This window comes from Natrix helvetica (assembly GCF_964273705.1).
Source record: "Natrix helvetica genome assembly, chromosome: Z".
Classification (NCBI taxonomy): domain Eukaryota; kingdom Metazoa; phylum Chordata; class Lepidosauria; order Squamata; family Natricidae; genus Natrix; species Natrix helvetica.
Genome location: NC_138554.1, coordinates 141,764,522 through 141,781,822, shown reverse-complemented (window position 1 = coordinate 141,781,822; position 17,301 = coordinate 141,764,522). Strand labels below are relative to the sequence as shown.

At 52.5% G+C, this 17,301-nt stretch overlaps 2 protein-coding genes across 3 annotated transcripts; one reads left to right on the top strand and one right to left on the bottom strand.

The window, feature by feature from the left end:
- Nucleotides 1-1,907: 1,907 nt before the first annotated feature.
- Nucleotides 1,908-5,228, bottom strand: LOC309401063 (GTPase IMAP family member 7-like). Its single transcript, XM_081970001.1, has 2 exons — nucleotides 5,172-5,228; nucleotides 1,908-3,133 (listed from the first exon to the last, which is right to left on the bottom strand). The coding sequence occupies exons 1-2, from the start codon at nucleotides 5,188-5,190 to the stop codon at nucleotides 2,475-2,477; spliced, it is 678 nt and encodes a 225-aa protein (XP_081826127.1). The 5' UTR covers nucleotides 5,191-5,228; the 3' UTR covers nucleotides 1,908-2,474.
- Nucleotides 5,229-9,401: 4,173 nt separating this feature from the next.
- LOC309381553 (GTPase IMAP family member 2-like) lies at nucleotides 9,402-12,574 on the top strand. 2 transcript variants are annotated; one of them, XM_081932695.1, is made up of 3 exons: nucleotides 9,402-9,535; nucleotides 10,621-10,663; nucleotides 11,348-12,574. In XM_081932695.1, the coding sequence occupies exons 1-3, from the start codon at nucleotides 9,503-9,505 to the stop codon at nucleotides 12,115-12,117; spliced, it is 846 nt and encodes a 281-aa protein (XP_081788821.1). In that variant the 5' UTR covers nucleotides 9,402-9,502; the 3' UTR covers nucleotides 12,118-12,574. The 2 variants fall into 2 exon arrangements, with proteins under 2 accessions (XP_081788821.1, XP_081788822.1); XM_081932696.1 differs by having other exon boundaries at nucleotides 9,483-9,535; nucleotides 10,636-10,663.
- Nucleotides 12,575-17,301: the final 4,727 nt, after the last annotated feature.

The window sequence follows — 17,301 nt, the reverse complement described above, 5'->3', positions numbered from 1 at the left end:
TTAAAACCGGACAACCCTTTTTAAAAAAAAGAAGAAAAAGAGGGAAAGCTGAAAGGCTTCCAATTCAACACAAACAAAGAGTTCTTTGGCTCTTTATCAAGGCAGCCAGGAAACGGGGAGGGCGGGGTGGGGGCTTAGAAGCATCCAACGCCCCAGATTGGGGACCAAAGCCAGGAAATGGCCATGGAAATAAACTGTCATCCCAAATGTGGCCATCATAGAAAAGGAAGCCTCCTAAACCCAGGTTTGCTGCAGGTACAATGAATCCCCCACACAATAAAATCCGATTTCCTCTTCAGCAAACTCTGATTCAGAAATTCAGACTCCAGCCAAATTCCAAGGGGTCCCTTCCTTTGCTGACCTCAACGCTGCTTCTTTGTTCTTTGTGGTTGTCGCCATTCCTACACAACCTCCATTGTTGCTGTATCACCCGCGGAGCCACCGATGTCCCCCGTCGTTCTGAGCAGCCTCCTCCCCAATTCCCCGCTCCGTCCCTGGGCCTCCTGAGCCACCGGCCCCAAAGATAAGGGGCCTCTGTCTCCCCCCTTTCAATGGAGAGAGTCCTCGACTTACAACGGTTCATTTAGTGACCGTTCAGAGCAGGGGTGGTTTCATTGCAGCCAAACCGGTAGTAAAAAAAAATGCTACCAGTTCGTCCAAACTAGTAGTGTTTTTACTACTGGTTCAGGTGAACCGGTAGCATTTTTTACTACCGGTTAGGGCGAACCAGTTCAAACTGGTAGCATTTCACCCCTGCTTCAGAGTGATGATGGCACAGGAAAAAAAAGGGACTTACGGAAGGTTTTTCACACTTAGGACCGTCGTGGCAGCTCCATGGTCAGGTGTTCAAAATTCAGACTCTTGCAAACTGACTTGTAGTTATGACGGTCGCAGCACAATTACCCAAGGACAGTCGGAGTTCAAGCAGGAGACTTTTACAGAATGACAGAATAATAAGAGTTGGAAGGGACCTTGGAGGTCATCTAGTCCAACCCCCTGCCCACTCTCGAGACCCTTACAGAATCACAGAGCCGGAAGGGACCTTGGCAGTCATCCCTGGAGCCCAACATTTATGTTGCTAAGTGAGACATTGCTCAAGTGAGTTTCAACCCGACGTTCCTTGCCAAAGTTGTTCAGTGAATCACTGCAGTTGTGAAGTTAATCCTCTGGCTGTTCAGCAAATCAGCCTCCCTCTTGTCACAAGGTCGCAAAAGGGGATCACGCAACCCCGGGACGTTGCGACCGTCATAAATAGGAGTCTGTTTGCCAGCATCTGAATTTTGATCACATGACCACAGGGATGCTGCCAGGGACCTAAATGTGAAAGTGGTAGTAACTCCATTTTTTCAGTGCCGTTGTAACTTCGAACGGTCACTAAGGGAACTGTTGTAAGTTGAGTATACCTGTATTTCCCCTCCCCTCTGCCTTTTAAGCGCATCGTGGCATGGTGCTGATTGGGCTGAGTGGACCACCTTCACCAGTGTCCCTGGGTCAGACTTAAGTAAAAACTCAATTCATCAATGAAGGTATCGTTTCCTTTATCAAGTCAAGTGAATTACCGCAAGGCAAAGCCAGAACTGAAAATTGCGCACCCAAATCCCCCAAGTCTTAACTGTTCCTTCCCTTACTTGCCTTCCATCATTGGGCTGCCCCGTCCAATCAAATTCACACGAGAATGTTTTAAGAGCGGGTCGTTTCCGTTCCCATTCAGTTGTGCTTGAAGCCCATCTCAGAGAGCCCGAAGCATCCCCCCTCCCATCTGCCCACCCCACCCCCCCAGATTTCATGGCACCTGCTACTAAATGGTTGCAAAGAGCAAACACGAACTCCCTGACCCCCAACACACACACACACACACACACACACATACACAAAACGCACACAACCTTTTTGATAAGCAAGGAGATTTATTATGATGCAAAGGAAAACATGTATATATTTCTTGTGATGTAGAAAATAGGTGGCAGCCATTAAGAATACATAAATTAGGAAAATGGGGTGAAGAAATACCCCAAGGCTGTCTTGCCTTGATGCTTTTTGGGGCCAGAGGGAGTGAAAGGGAAACGTTTTCAAGATTTTGCTACTATTAGCAAAAGGGCAGGGAGAGAGGGAGGAAAAAAGGAGGAAGGAAGGAAGGAAGGAAAAGAGGGGGGAAAGAGGGAAGGAGGGAAGACGGAAAGGAAGGAAAGAGGAAGGAAAGAATGAGGAAGAAAGGGAAGAACGAAGCAAGGAAAGGAGGAAAGGAAGGGAGGAGGGAGGGAGGGGAAGGAAGGATGGAAAGAATGAATGAAAGTCCTTTCATCCAAGGGGAAAAACCAGGTTCTCGGGAGACGGAATTGGGTCGGGGAGACTCTGCTACCAATTTCTTATGCAGGTGTTCTGGAGGGAAGCCGAAGGGAGAAGAGCAGAGTGGGGACCTTTTGCCAAGTTGCCACTATGAGGCCGAGGCTCAGAGATAATTTTTTTTGCGTCCCCTAAAACAAGGGGCACCAGGGAAAGTTTTTGTTATTCTTGAAGTTCTCCTTGTCGGCCCTCATCATGTCTTCCGTGTAACAAGGAGCTCCTTTGTTCTTCTGCACCAGCTCATCAATCATGGTCATCAGTTCGGCCACCTGAGCCTCTCGTTCTTCTCCTTTGGCCTTGTTGTTGAAAGCCAGAAAGCGGCCACCACAATTGTACGCCTGCTCTCTCAGCCCGACGTTCCCCTTGGCGATGAAGTCCTCCAGAGTCATATATTCCAGATCTTCCTTCCGAGTGAACAAGAGGATCATATAATTCTTGGCCTTCAGGCTGAAGATCTCCTTGATGAACTGAGCCACGTACTCGTCCTCTCGGGTGAAACGGGTGGGACGAATCACATGCAGAATGATGTGGGGACCCGGGGAGCAAAACTTCAAGCACTTTCTCACTTCGTTGGCCGTTTTTTGATAGGGACACCAGGTGTCGAGGAATCCAGGCGTATCCACGACCACCACCTTCCTGCCATTCACCTCGGCCTCCTCCTTTTGGCAACACTGAGTGATGGAACAGGGAGCAATCCTGGTTTCAAAGACTTGCTTTCCCAGGATTGTGTTTCCCGTTGCGCTTTTCCCGTTGCCGGTTTTGCCCACCAGGACAATCCTCCGTTCCTGCCCTACAACCGAAAGGGGGAGAGGAGACAAGAAGGGGACCAGTCAGGAGCATTGCAGATGGGTAGGCTGTTGCCTGAGGGAGGGGTCTGCGGGTTTGCCCCCCCCCCCCCGCAAAGAGTGGACCACTCATAATGAAGACAACACACAAGGTTCCTAGATGCATGAGTGGCACAGAATGTTATCTGAAGCCTGCTTTTATTAAGAGCCGATAAGGAAATAAAAGCATTCTGATAGATAATTGGTTAAAATACAGCGTTATGCCTAATATGGTTATTTTTAGCTATACCTGCTTAAGCGCTTTTACCACGTGTTTCCTATGCAGCTAGTAACATCCTCAGTTTGAAAGTCCCTGTTAAGATGGTTTCGATATTACTTTAGCTTTGCAAGCACAGCTTTCTAATTTGGGACCTCCCAGTGGGCATTCATCTCAACCCGCATTTACTACTCAATTTATTCCACTCCCAAATTCCATATATGTGTTCCAATCAGGAAAACTGATCTGCACATATACCATGGCGACCTTGTTCCCACAGGGGTCATAGGCGTTATCAGTCATGAATCCCTGAGTGCTCACAAGCAATCTCAATCCAACCTACCATGAATGCCTTTCTTCTCTCTCGCTCATTTCCCTTGAACATTAATAGGTCAGATTCTTATAGTGAGCTTAAGCTTGCAATCAATCTTGATACTCATTTGAACTGCTGAACTTCCTGATTTTCCTGGCACTTGGCTCTCCCTCTCTCTTTCGTTCCTTTCTTTCTTTCCTATTTTCTTTCTCTCTCTCATTTTTCTGTGTCTCTCTTTCCATATCTGTCTGTCTGTCTGTCTGTCTGTCTGTCTGTCTATCTATCTATCTATCTATCTATCTATCTATCTATCTATCTATCTATCTATCTATCTATTATCTATTATCTATCTAACTATCTATCTATATCCATCCATCCTTTGTGGGAGATGACTGGGCTGAGCCGAGGGAGGGGTCAAAGGCATCATAAGTCACGAATTGCTATGCGCTCGCAAGCAATCAAAATCCAGCTCATCTTAAACCATGGCGATTCATTTAAGGTGGCAGCAAGAAAAGTCATCAAAGGGGGGGGGACTCCCTTCAACAAATGTCTCACTTAACGACAGAAAAATTGTGAACTCCATTTTGGTTGTAAGTCGAGATCTACATGTACTCTCCCATCCGGGAAAGCTCAGAGCTTCCCTTAACAACTGTAGTGAGAAAAATCGTAAAATGGGGCAAAGCTCTCTTCAATATCTCACTTAACGACATAAGTATTGGGTCTCCATGCTGGTCGTAAAGCCGAGGACTTCCTGTAGCCTGAATCTCCTTATTTCCGCAGTGCTTAACAAGCGTAAGGTCATTATAGCACAGCGATGGCAAACCTTTTTTGGCTCGTGTGGCATAAGTGGGGGGAGTGCAGGGGGGGAGTGTGCGGGCTTGCCGCACCCATAATGCAATGTGCTCCCCCCAGTGCGCATGCGTGCACTACAGGCACTGCCCCCCCATTTTTACATGGTTTTATCGCCCTCCCCAGGCTCCAGAGGCTTTATAGGAGCCTGGGGAGGGCGAAAACAGCCTCTCCCGCCCCCGATGCCCTCCGGAGGCGTCAGAGAAGCCTCCGGATGGTCCCTGAAGCCTTCGGAGCGCTCAAAACGACCCTCTAAGCAAACCGGAAGTCCGTTCCCAAACTTCCGGTTTGCCTACAGGGCAGGTTTTTTGCGCTCCAGAGGCTTCATGGAAGCTCATGAAGCCTCCAGAGGGCGTCGGGGGGGGGGATGCTCTTTTCGCCCTCCCCAGGCTCCTATAAAGCCTCTGGAGCCTGGGGAGGGTGAAAAATGGCTTTAAAAAAGGGTGAACTCAGCTGGCCAGCTGACAGGGCAGTGCCTCACGTGCCCTGACAATGGCTCCGCGTGCCACCTGTGGCACACGTGCCATAGGTTCGCCATCCCTGTTGTAGCTCATCCCACCCAACCCCCCCGCCCCCCCAGGACTGCAGCTCTTACCAACTTCCCCCTTCAGCCCAAAAAATTTACCTTGCAAAAATCCAGACATTTCCAGAGAAATTGCACAGCACAAATCTACTGTAGGTGTTTCTGTGTGAAAAGCAAAACTAGAATCAGTTAGAGTCTCTCCACCCACCACAGGACCCAGGGAGAAATCAGTGGGAGGAAAGAAGGAGGGAGGGAGGGAGAAAGAGAGGAAGGAAAATAAGAAGGAAAGGAGGAAAGGAAGAAGGGAGGGAGGGAGGGAAGAAGGAAGGAGGGAAATGAAGGGGGAAGGAGCAAGGCAAAGAGGGGAGGGAGGAGATAGAAAGGAGGGGAGGGAAATAAGGAGGGAGGGAGGAGGGAGGGAGGAGGGAAGGAATTAAGGAAGGAGGGAGGGGAGAGAGATGGGGAGGGAGTCATGGAAGGAGAAAAGGGAGGAAAGAAAGAAAAAGGGAGGGAGGAAAAAACAAAACAAAAATCAGAATCAGCCAGGAAGTCTCTGACCCCCACCCAGGGAGGAATCGGGGGGGGGCTAACAGGGGGCCCTCCCCACTGATCCTGCGCCCTCCTCAGCCCATTTTACAGATCAATAGAGTCGGAAGGGACCTTGTGGGTCATCTAGTCCAGGGCTTGGCAATCTTAATCATTCAAAGAGCCATTTGGACCCCTTTCCCACAGAAAAGAAAACTCCGGAAACCACAAAACTCTTCCCATTCCTGACTATTTCCTGAGCCGCCACAGAACTTGCAGATGTAGTTGAATTAAACGTTTCTGTTTTCTTCTGAAGGTTTTCTTTTCTTGGACTTATCCGTGGTTGGCCCACCGGGGTTGAAAAGCTGAATAAATTGTGTGCTGGTGGGTGTCGCACACTGGCAGTTGTGATGACAAGGAGCCACAGCAGAGGGATGAAAGAGCCACATGCGGCTCCAGAGCCGCAGATTGCTCCTCTCTGATCTAGTCCAACCCCCCCTCCCCCCAATCAGGCAGCCGTTACATTTTGGGGGCGGTGCTACTTTGGAGAGTTTTTCAGGAAATGAGGGGGGGGGGGCTCGACGGGACCCTCTTCTCCGGGGCTTCCAGCTGCCTTCCTGGGAGGGAGGGAAGGAGGTGGCTTCGCCAACATGCCAATGCAAGATGGTCCCTGATTGGCTGGAGGTTTGACAGCCAGAGTGGGAGAATGGAGCGTCCCGCTTGGTTGCCCCGTCTGACAGCGTGTATATAAGTAGCTGTCAGACAGAAGCTTTGCCTTTTGCTGGTTCAGAGCTGTTAATAAGCCGGTTTGAATTAGGACCCGTGTCGCCTCAGTCCAGGTCTCCCTTCAGAAGAGAGGGAGGGAGGGGTGTACTCACCTACTCATGTATCCCCCTCCCCTCTTTCCCTCCCCGGAGAGTCTCCCCCGGACAGATACCAACCTGAGCGGCTCCTTCTGGCGGAGGGGGAGGGATGCGGCCACCGCTTCTCTTTGCTCCACTGAAGGTCCACGAGTCGCTGCCCGTCTGTCCATCGACGGCCGCGCAGAAATAGCCTTGGCCGAACCGAAAGAAGGGAAGCGGGGGGGGGGGCTGCCGGGGGAAGGGCGGAGTCTCTTTGGATTGGCTGCACCGACGGAGAAAAAAAGGGGGGGAGAGGCATCTGCCGCCATCCCAGCCCCCTCTCCATCCTCCACGCCTCCCCCTCCCCGCAAAGTCCCAACTTGGCTAAAGGTGGCATCTCCCACCCGCCCAAATTTGGCTAGACTGTCTGTCTGTCTGTCTCTCCCTCCCTCCCTCCCTCCCCCTCCCCCTCTCTCTATTGGACTAAATGGCCTCGAAGGTCCCTTCCTACTCTTTTTGTTTTATTCTATTCTGTCGGAATCCTTCCTGGGGTGTGATGCAGCTGTCGCTTGGGAGAAGAGCCGATGCGCCTGCGCTAGCTGGAAGCGGCGGAGGGGTGGGAGAGGGGGAAAGCGAAAGTGTTCGGGGCTGCTTTGTTTGGAAGTCACGTGATTGAAAGAAAGTGATTCTCCCCCCACCCTCAGTCAACATACACACGCGCGCGAGCGGAAACAAAGGCGCCGGCGGCCCCCACCCGCTCACAGGATGCAACCGGGTCATTGAGCGCAAAGACCTTTTTTATTACTTTATTTTACTTTATAATTTATATCTTTACTTTAATTTTAAATTTTTCGTTTTATCTTTTGCATAGAGCGCCCCCCCCCCCGCACGCCCTATCCCCAACTTCCTTGGGACCTTGGAGGCTGTCTAGTCCGACCCCCTGCTTGAGCAGGAGAGCATTACAGAATCACAGTCGCAAGCGACTTCAGAGGATATCTAGACCAACCCGATACTCAAGGAGGAGGAGACTTACAGAATTAAAGAGTTGGAGGGGACCTTGGGGGTCATCTAGTCCAACCCTTGTCAAGCAGGAGACCTTACAGATTCACAGCTGGAAGGGACCTCCGAGGTCAACTAGTCCGACCTCCCCCTCTCCCACAACTCAAGCAGGACACTGAACTGACCAACCGGATCTGGTCAATGCCCTGCCGCGTAGCCCCCCCCTCCCCACCCGCAGAAGACGCTCGCCCCGCCTCCGATGTGGTGTGGGGGGGGGGGACAGGCGAACAGGCGGGGCGTTTCCCGTCTGGACTTTTCAGAAAACGCAGCTGGAAGCGCTCGGTTAGTCTTTGGAAGGTGGCGGAGCCAAGATCTCCCCCCGACCCACTTTCCACCCAGCCTCGGCTCTTCTTCTTTCCGTGGGGGGGCTCCCAGCGCCCCCTCCTGCGGCCGCAGCTTCGCGGGACGCCAAAGTTTGTCGGAGGGACGGAATCGACCCCCCCACTCCGGCTTTCGCTTTCCGACCGAGACGCCCCCAGTCCTCTCCACGGAGCGAGAGCTCAGGTAGGGCGGGCCGGGGATCTCAGCCGATCTGGTGAGGGGGAGATGGGCGGTGCGGCGGGCGGGGGCAAAGGGGGGAAACGTGTCGATCGCTTGCAAAGCGGGACAAGGAGAGTCCGTAGCCCTACAGGGGCGTAGTCCCCCCCCCCCGCTACGTCTTTGGGGACGAAGCCCCCCCTCGGAATCTTAAGGGACGAAACCCAACCCCCGGGGTCTAAGGGACAGAAACTCCCGGGGTCTTATGGGACAGAGATACCCTCCCCCCCCGCCGGCATCTTAGGGTACTTATTCCCCCCCCCCCGCCCCTGCGATCTTAGGGGACGACCCTCCGCCGGGGTCTTCAGGGTAGATTTGGGGCCTTAGAGGACGTAACCCCCACCCGGTGTCTTAAGGGACGGAGCCCCCCCTTCCCAGTTGGGGGACGGAACTCCCCCGGACTCTGCAAGGGGAGGTGGCATCTTCCTTCCTGTTAACCCATCCATTGGCACCTGGGAAACCCCCAAAAGCCCCCTCAGCCCCAAGGCACCGAGTCTTAGGAATCCACCCGCCCGGCTCTAGTAACCGGAAGCCGCAAAAGAACTTTCTGTACATGCCCAGAAGCATGGGCAGAGGAGAAAATCCCGGGAATGTAAGAGACAACGGTGGTATCCCCTCCACCGCCATAGGGCTCAAAATACCCCCCCCAACGGTGAAGCCCAGGGATAATAAAAGAAGCCACTGGAGCTAAGGGGAGACTCCCTCCCCCCAAACAGCTAAATTCTGCCCAGGTTGGACTAGATGACCTCCCAAGGGTCCCTTCCAAGTCTGTGATTCTGCAACGGTCTCCTGCTTGACTTGGGGTTGGACTAGATGACCTCCAATGTCCCTTCCAGCCCTGGGACTGATGTGCTGTTTTACTTTTCAACAGAACAGAATCACAGAGTGGGAAGGGACCTCAAGAGGTCATCTAGCTGGAGCAGGAGACCTCACCAAAATGAAAGTTTTCTTTGGGGGGCTGGAAGTGTGAGCCCAGGTTGGGGGGGTCGGGTGTCATGAGCAGGCCTTTGGGGTCTGAGGAAGGAATGGGCCCCCAGATGGGGTAGGGGCAGCCCTCCTGCGTCTTTGGAGATTGCCGTGGCAACCCTGTGACTCCCCCTCCTCCTTCTGATCTTAACACAGATTGCACCGTCCAAGGAAGAGAAGAGAAGAGAAGAGAAGGAGAGAGAAGAGAAAAGGAAGGAAGAAGATAGAGAAGGGAAGAGGAGAAGAGAAGGAAGGAGAGAGAAGGGAAGGAAGAGGAAGGAAGAAGGAAAAAAGGAAAGGAGAAGAAAGAGAAGGGAAAAGGAAGGAGGGAAGAAGAGAAGGAAGAAGATAGAGAAGGGAAGAGAAGAGAAGGGAACGAAGGAGAAAGAAGGAGAAAGGAAGAAGGAAAGAAGAAGAGAACGAACGAAAGAGGCGAAGAGGAAGGAAGGAAGGAGACAGAGAAGAGGGAGGGAGAGAGAAAAGAAGGGAGAACGGAAGGAAGAAATGGCCTACCAGTCGTTGGGCGACCCTTGCCAGGTAGGTATGGGGAGAAGAATGGGGCGCTGTCTTCAAGGGAGGGTCCCGGCCCTTCCATTCCCGAAGTCAGGACTGCCTAAATGGGAGTTCTGGCAAAGAGGCAGCCCCAGGCGGCTCCACGCTTGTCTTCCCAGTGCCTTGAGTTTGATTCCGGTGCCTTGGAAGGAGAGGATGCCAACCTCTTTTCTCATGTGCCCCCCACCCCGCATTATCCTCCAGGGTCTCTGGGGCGGGCTCCCCCCTCCTGGTTTCTTGGCTCCCAGCCCCACCCACCCACCCACCCACCCAGCCAGCTAATCTCTCTCCTGCTTTGCACCCGGGGCCGGGAATCTAGAACTTCCTGGAGCAGAGCATGGCTAGCTGGGAAGAGGCCCTTCCCTTCCCTATCCTTCCCTATCCTTCCTTCCTTTCTTTCTGATTTCTTTTCTCTCTTCCTCTCTCTCTTTTGTCTTCTCCCTACCTTTTCCCATCCCTCCCTCTCTCCTTCCTTCTTTCTTTCTTCCCTCCCTCCTGCCCTTCTTTTTCCCTCCCTCCTTTCCCTCCTTCCTTCTTCCTTCTCTCCATCCTTTTCCTCTCTCCCTCTCCCTTTCCTTCCTTCCTCCTTCTTTCTCCCTCCCCCTCCTTCCTCCCTCCCTCCCTCCGTTTCCCTCCCTCCCTTTCCTTCCTCCCAAATTCCTCCCTCTTTCCTCCCTGTCTCTTTCCTTCCTCTCTCTTTCATTCCTTTTCTCTTTCTCCTTCCCTCCCACCCTTCTTTCCCTCCCCCTTCCTTCCCTCCATCCCTTTCCTTCCCTGTCCCTTCTTCCATCCCTCCCTTCTTTCCTATCCTCTGTCCCTTCCTTCTCTCCTTCCTTCCTCCCTCCCTCCCTCCTTTCCCTCCCTTCCCTCTTCCTTCATTCTTGGTCAATCCTTTTCAAAGCTCCCAGCTGGGGTCCAATTCCTGACTATGATGCCACTTTCCCAGGGACACTTCACCTCCCTTCCCTGCCTTCGTCCCTCCTTTCCTCCGTCTCAAACCTGCCACCCGCTGCCTGTCTGTGGATTATCCTACCGGAGTCGTTCCTAATTCTCCATTTCTCTCCCCCCAGCCCCAAATATTTCAGACTGCCGTGGAGTGGAGAGGCTTAACAGGTAAGAAACACAATCACAACGAACAAAAAGGACCGTTTTTTCCACACGTACAACCATGGCAGCGTCCCTAGAGTCTCCGGGGTCCCAGGATCCGAATTTAGATGCTCAGCAACTGACTTGTACTTATGACGGTTGCAGTGTCTCGGGGTTATGTTGTCCCCTTTTGTGACCTTCTGACCAGCAAAGTCAAGAGGGAAACCAGATAATACTCTCTCTGTCTGTCTATTCTTATCTGTCTATCTATCTATCCTTTTCCATCCATCCGTCTGTCTGTCTGTCTGTCTGTCTATCTATCTATCTATCTATCTATCTATCTATCTATCTATCTATATCTATCTATCTATCTATCTATCTATCTATCTATCTATCATCTATCTATCTATCTATCCCTTCCATCCATCCATCCATCTATCCATCCATATTTATCTATCCTGTCTGCCTATTTCTCTGTTATCATCCATCTATCCTATTATCCATCCATTTCTTTCTCTCCCCCATCTCTACTTCTACCATCTCCCTCTCCATCTTTCTCTCCCTCCCTCCCTCCCTCTCTCTCTCTCTCTCTCTCCACCTCTCCCTCCCTCTCCCTCTCTCTGTCAACAGTTGAATACATGAACTGAATTCCATTGAGCAGTGTAACTATACTCTGCCCTAACACTGTCCCCCTGTCTTCCAAACTCCCAGCGGACCATGCCGAACTCCGGCTCATCCTGGTCGGAAAGTCCGGCGGTGGGAAGAGCGCCACGGGCAACACCATCCTCGGACAGAGGGCGTTTAATTCCATCTTGTCAGCAAAAAGCACCACCCTGAGGTGCCAAAGGGGACAGGGAAGGTGGCAGGGCACAAAGATCTCCGTGGTCGACACACCAGGCATGTTTGATTCTGACGATTACAATGAGTATGTGCGACGGGAGGTCATATCTTGCATTGACTTCTCCCGGCCTGGCCCCCACGCCTTGATCTTGGTGACCCAGGTGGGACGCTTCACCGCCGAAGACGCGGCTGCCGCAAAGTGCGTCCAGGATATCTTTGGGGCAGAATCCACCAGGCACACGATCGTCCTCTTCACCTGTGTGGAGGATTTGGGTGGGGACCCCCTGCATGAGTACGTCCGAAACTCCGACAACAAAAATCTGCGGGATGTGATCTGGCAATGCCGCAACCGCTTCTGCGGGTTCAACAACAAGGCCACGGGAGACGAGTGGGAGAGGCAGGTCTCGGAGCTGATGGAGATGGTGCAGAGAACCGTTTCAGAGAACGGGGGCGAATACTACACTAACCAGCTGTATTTGGAGCCCAACCTGAAGGATGGCATTGTCAAAGCTTTCCTGGCGGAGAACCAGAAAGCCCGAAAAATGGCAGCAAATGCTTTGAAGTGGAAAAAAATAATTTTAGTGGCTGCAATCATCACTACAGGTTTCATAACCATATATATTCTAGTCAAACTATCTTAAGTCTTCTTTCGTTCGACATCTTCGGGACAGATCTTCTGATCTGAATGTGGGAAGGGGGCTGGTCTAAGTTCATGTAGATCATGGGAGACCAACCATTTGGGCCCCGGGGACTGGTTCCGTGGAGAGAGGTTTTTCTGCAGACTGAAGGAGCCGTGTTTTCACCTGCCGTCTGCAACCTGCGGATGCGGCTTTGCTTCTTTCTGCGAACCGGTTTCTGGCATGCCACACACCAGTGCTGCTCCACGGCCCTGGGGACGGGGACCCCTGATGTAAATGACCACATTGAGCCCAAGGAAGGGGTCGAGGCTGTCATGAGTCTTGAGTCCCATCCTGCCGATGAGATCTGTCCATCTGATTTTGAATTCTGCTAACTTTTCTCTCCCGCTAATTTAGTGCTGACTGTTAGTTGTCCAGATTCTTGTGTATTAACCCAAATAATAAATCGAACATGCTGTAACTTCCCAGATGGTTCTTTGCTCCACGCTGTAACTTAACATATGGTCTTAATCCTCCGTGCCATGCTTAACTTAAGGTATGTAACTTAAGACATAGTCAACATAGTGACTAAGTTACTATGGACATAATAGACATCAGCAAGGCATTTGACAAAGTAGACCACAACCTACTTTTTCGTAAGCCAGAAAAAAAGTGGGATAGACAGCTTCACCACCAGATGGATTTGCAACTGGCTGACAAACCGTACTCTACAAGTAGTCTTTAATGGGTCCAAGTCTACATGGAGAGAAGTAAGCAGTAAGGTACCACAAGATTCCGTCTTAGGAACAGTACTCCTCAGTATCTTCATAAATGACTTAGATGAGGGAATAGAAGGGAAACTTACCACATTTGCAGGTGATACTAAGCTGGCAGGAATAGCCAACACCCTAGAAGATAGGCTGAAGATCCAGAGGGATCTCAACAGACTTGAAATCTGGGCCCTAACTAACAAAATGAAATTCAATGTAGAGAAAAATAAAGTCCTAACTTAGGTAAAAAACCCGAAAAGTACCCATATAAACTGGGTGAAACCAGGCTTAATAACAGTGACTGTGAAAGGGATCTTGGAGGGTGCAGAGAAGAGCAACCAGGATAGTTAGGGCATTGGACGCTAAAACACACGATGAATTGAATTTGAATTGAATTTATTAGATTTGTTAGCCGCTCCCTCTCCACGAAGGGACTCGGGGCGGCGTACAATAAATAAAAAAGCACATATTATACAATTAAACATTCCACGGAGGAGGTAAAAAAATCACACAACAATCATTACAGTACATAGAAATAGTAATAATAAGATTAAAAATTAAAATACCCCAGTATAAAATTACAAGTTTAAAAGATTGCCAGGAGGATTAAAATGGAACTATGGTTGAGCCAGGCCGGCTAGTTAAAAAAGGTGGGTCTTGAGTTTTGAACGGAAGGAGCGGAGGTCAGTAGTAATCCTAATGTCGGGGGGGAGGTCATTCCAGAGGGCTGGGCCCATCACAGAGAAGGCCCTGCTTCTGGGCGCCGCCCTTTGGCACTGCTTAGTGGACGGCACCCGGAGAAGTCCCTCTCTGTGAGAGCGAATTGGTTGTAGGGATGTATGGGGCAGGATGCGATCCCGCAGGTAGCTAGGTCCTGTGCCATGGAGCGCTTTGAAGATGGTGATCAACACCTTGAAACGCACCTGATAGACCACAGGGAGCCAGTGCAGCTCGCGCAGGAGAGGTGTTATATGGGAGTATCTGGTACTCCCCATAATCACCCGCGCGGCCGCATTCTGGACCAGCTGTAGTCTTCGGGTGCATCTCAAGGGAAGCCCCATGTAGAGAGCATTGCAGTAGTCTAGGCAGGACGTCACCAGCATGTGAGTGACTGTGTGAAGGGCATCCCGGTCCAATTGGGGGCGCATTTGGCGCACCAGGCGAACCTGGTGGAACGCCCCCCTCGCCACAGCTGCCACATGGTCATCCATGGACAGCCAGGCATCCAGGAGGACGCCCAAATTGCACGCCCGCTCCATGGGGGCCAGTTGCTCGCCACCAATGGCCAGAGATGGGATCATCTGGTTGAACCGGGGGGCCGGAAGCCACAGCCACTCCGTCTTGGAGGGGTTGAGCTTGAGTCTGTTGTCACCCATCCAGACCCGTACGGCTTCCAAACACCGGGACATCATTTCGACGGCCTCGTTGGGGTGGTTCGGGGTGGAGATGTACAGCTGTGTATCATCAGCGTACAGATGATATCCCACCCCAAAACCACGATCTCACCCAGCGGCTTCATATATGTGTTGAACAGGAGAGGCGAGAGGACCGACCCCTGTGGCACCCCACAAGTGAGAGGCCTCAGGGTCAACCTCTGCTTCCCTGCCAACACGCGTTGCATCCGGTCGGAGAGGTAGGAGCAGAACCACCGTAAAACGGTGCCCCTTACCCCCAGCTCCTCCAGCCGGTGCAGTAGGATACCATGGTCGATGGTATCAAAAGCCGCTGAGAGATCTAATAGGACCAGGATAGAGGAACAACCCCTATCCCTGGCCCTCCAGAGATCATCTACCAACGCGACCAAGGCCGTCTCTGTGCTGTGCCTGGGTCGGAAGCCGGACTGGCGCGGGTCTAGATAATCATTTTCCTCCAGGTGACGTGGAAACTGTTGGGCCACCACACTGTCTACAACCTTCGCTAAAAAGGGAAGGTTGGAGACAGGACGGTAATTGGCTAGCTCCGTTGGGTCCAGGGAAGGCTTCTTGAGTAAGGGTCTCTTTCAAGGCGGCCAGTAAAGACCCCTCGCCCAATGAAGCGTTCACTAGTCCCAAGAGCCAGTCTCGTGTAACCTCCCAGGATGCCAGTACAAGCCAGGAGGGACACGGGTCCAATGAACATGTGGTAGCTCGTAGTCGCCCACGTAACCTGTCCAAATCCTCGATGGCAACAGCGTCAAACTCCTCCCAGAATGGTTTCTCAAGACTCGCCTCGGGCATCCCTCCTAGCCCACTGAGGGGGACCCATTCCCTCCGGATTTGAGCGATTTTATCCTGCAGATATTTCCCAAATTCCTCTGCCCTGCCCTGTAGAGGGGCTTCCCGCGGCCTCTGCAACAGAAGGGAGCGGGTCACCCGAAACAGGGTGGCAGGGCGGTTATCTGCGGACGCAATAAGAGCGGCACAATGTTGACGTTTGGCCGCTCTTATTGCTACAAGGTATGTCCTTAAATAGGTTCGTACCTGTGTTCGGTCAAGTTCGGAACGGGAGGATCTCCATCGGCTCTCTAGGCGTCTCTTGTGGCGTTTCATCACCCTTAGCTCCTCGGTAAACCAAGGGGCCAGGGTGGTTCATTGCCGCAGGAGAGGCCGCAAAGGCACCACCCGGTCTAAGGCCCCGGCGGCCGCATTATTCCATGTGGCTACCAGGTCCTCTATCCGGGGACGGGTCAGGTCTACAGGAGGTGGCCCAAGCTCCGTCTGGAACCTATCCGGTTCCATCAGGCGCCTGGGGCGGAACCATCTAGGACATTCCGGTTCCGCCTCCCCGCAGCGGGGGGTAGCACCAGGGAAGTCAAGTCGGAGAAGTGAGTGGTCGGACCATGACAGGGGAGTAATAGCTAAGTCCCCTATTCCCAGATCACCCGTCCACTGGCCAGAGACAAAAACAAGATCCAGCGTGTGGCCTCCCTCGTGCGTGGGACCCTGAATTAATTGAGTCAGGTCCATGGCTGTCATGGAAGCCATGAACTCCCGAACCGCCTCGGATGCTTCTCACATCGATGGCAGATTGAAGTCCCCCATAACTAAAAGTTTGGGGGTCTCAACTGCCATCGCTGCGATCAGCTCGAGGAGTTCAGGCAGGGCCGCTGATGTATAGCGAGGAGCCAGGTATACAATCAGCAGGCCCAACTGTCTCTCTGGGCCCCATCTCACGATAAGAGACTCACACCCAGATATCTGTGGCACAGTGAACTCTCTCGGCTCCAGGTCTTCCCGGATAATCACCGCTACCCCACCGCCCCTACCCTGGGCCCGTGGCTGGTGGAATGCTCGATAGCCTGGTGGGCACATTTCCACGAGGAGTACACCTCCCTCGTGGCCCAACCAGGTCTCTGTTATTCCTGCGAGGTCCGGCTCCCCCTCCAAAATCAGATCATTAATGAGGGGGGCCTTGTTAACAACGGGCCTCGCATTGCATAACATCAGCCTCAGGCCCTGGCTCTGTAGATCCTGGCCACCTAGAGTGCGGGGGTTGGTACAAGCGACCGGGTGTGACCAACATCCACGGTCTCCCAACCGACTGCAGGTTCTTAGTCTGTCCTCGCACCCACCCCTCCCCACGACTATTGGTATGACAGAGCCCTGTGCTGGAATGCTATTTTCCCTCTCCTCCCCCACTCTGCTCCCTCCCCTCCCTCCCACACCTATTTGCCTGGCTCTACTTTCACTCCTGGCCTGATTCACCCTCCCCCCTGCCCTGGAACCCCTTAAAACTGTTAAAAAACAATTGATTAAAAAACCCCTTAATTTCCGCTTCCTCCACCTCTCTGGGTTAATAAACCCATCATCAAGGTGGGCCCTTGAAAGGGCTGGGGGCCATACCTGCGAGAGGGGGGACTCTCGCAGTAGCAGTAGGTCTCACCTTGAATGTATTGAGTTCATATAGTTGTCATAGGGGCGAGCTCATTTTCGGGTGCTGTGATTGAAATCATAGGTTTGTTCGTAAGCCAGGGCTCCCTACAAAAGGGGTAAGCAGATGATGGTTGTCCTTACCCTGGATGGAAAGGGTAGGTTGGTGAGCTAGCCGGCTAGCCAGATTGGTCTAAAGGTGGAGTCTCAAGGTGGTACTGGGGGGCAGTTTGTAGCAGGGCGTTAAGGGCAAAGCCATAGTCAAGATAGTAAGTTGAACAGGGGAGGCAAGTTGTCAGCAAGGATGGAAGGGTAAAGAGTCATACCTTCAGCAAATGGCCACCAGTCTCTCAAGTGTCTCTCCTCCATATCCAGTCTCCGACATGAGTGGCCATTTGCCTCCTTGGCAACCCGGCGGCCCGGGGCTGTTGTTCCCAAGCCCGCAGGGCCGTCTTGGCTTCCCTGAAGCTTCCCTGCAGTCCTCCTGCTGATCTGCTAGCGTTCTCTGGCGCCCCGGGCCTCGTTCTCTCCTCTCGCAGCCCCCCCGCTGGTCCGGGATTCATGGTGGCCGAGAGGTCTGGCGCTTGGCG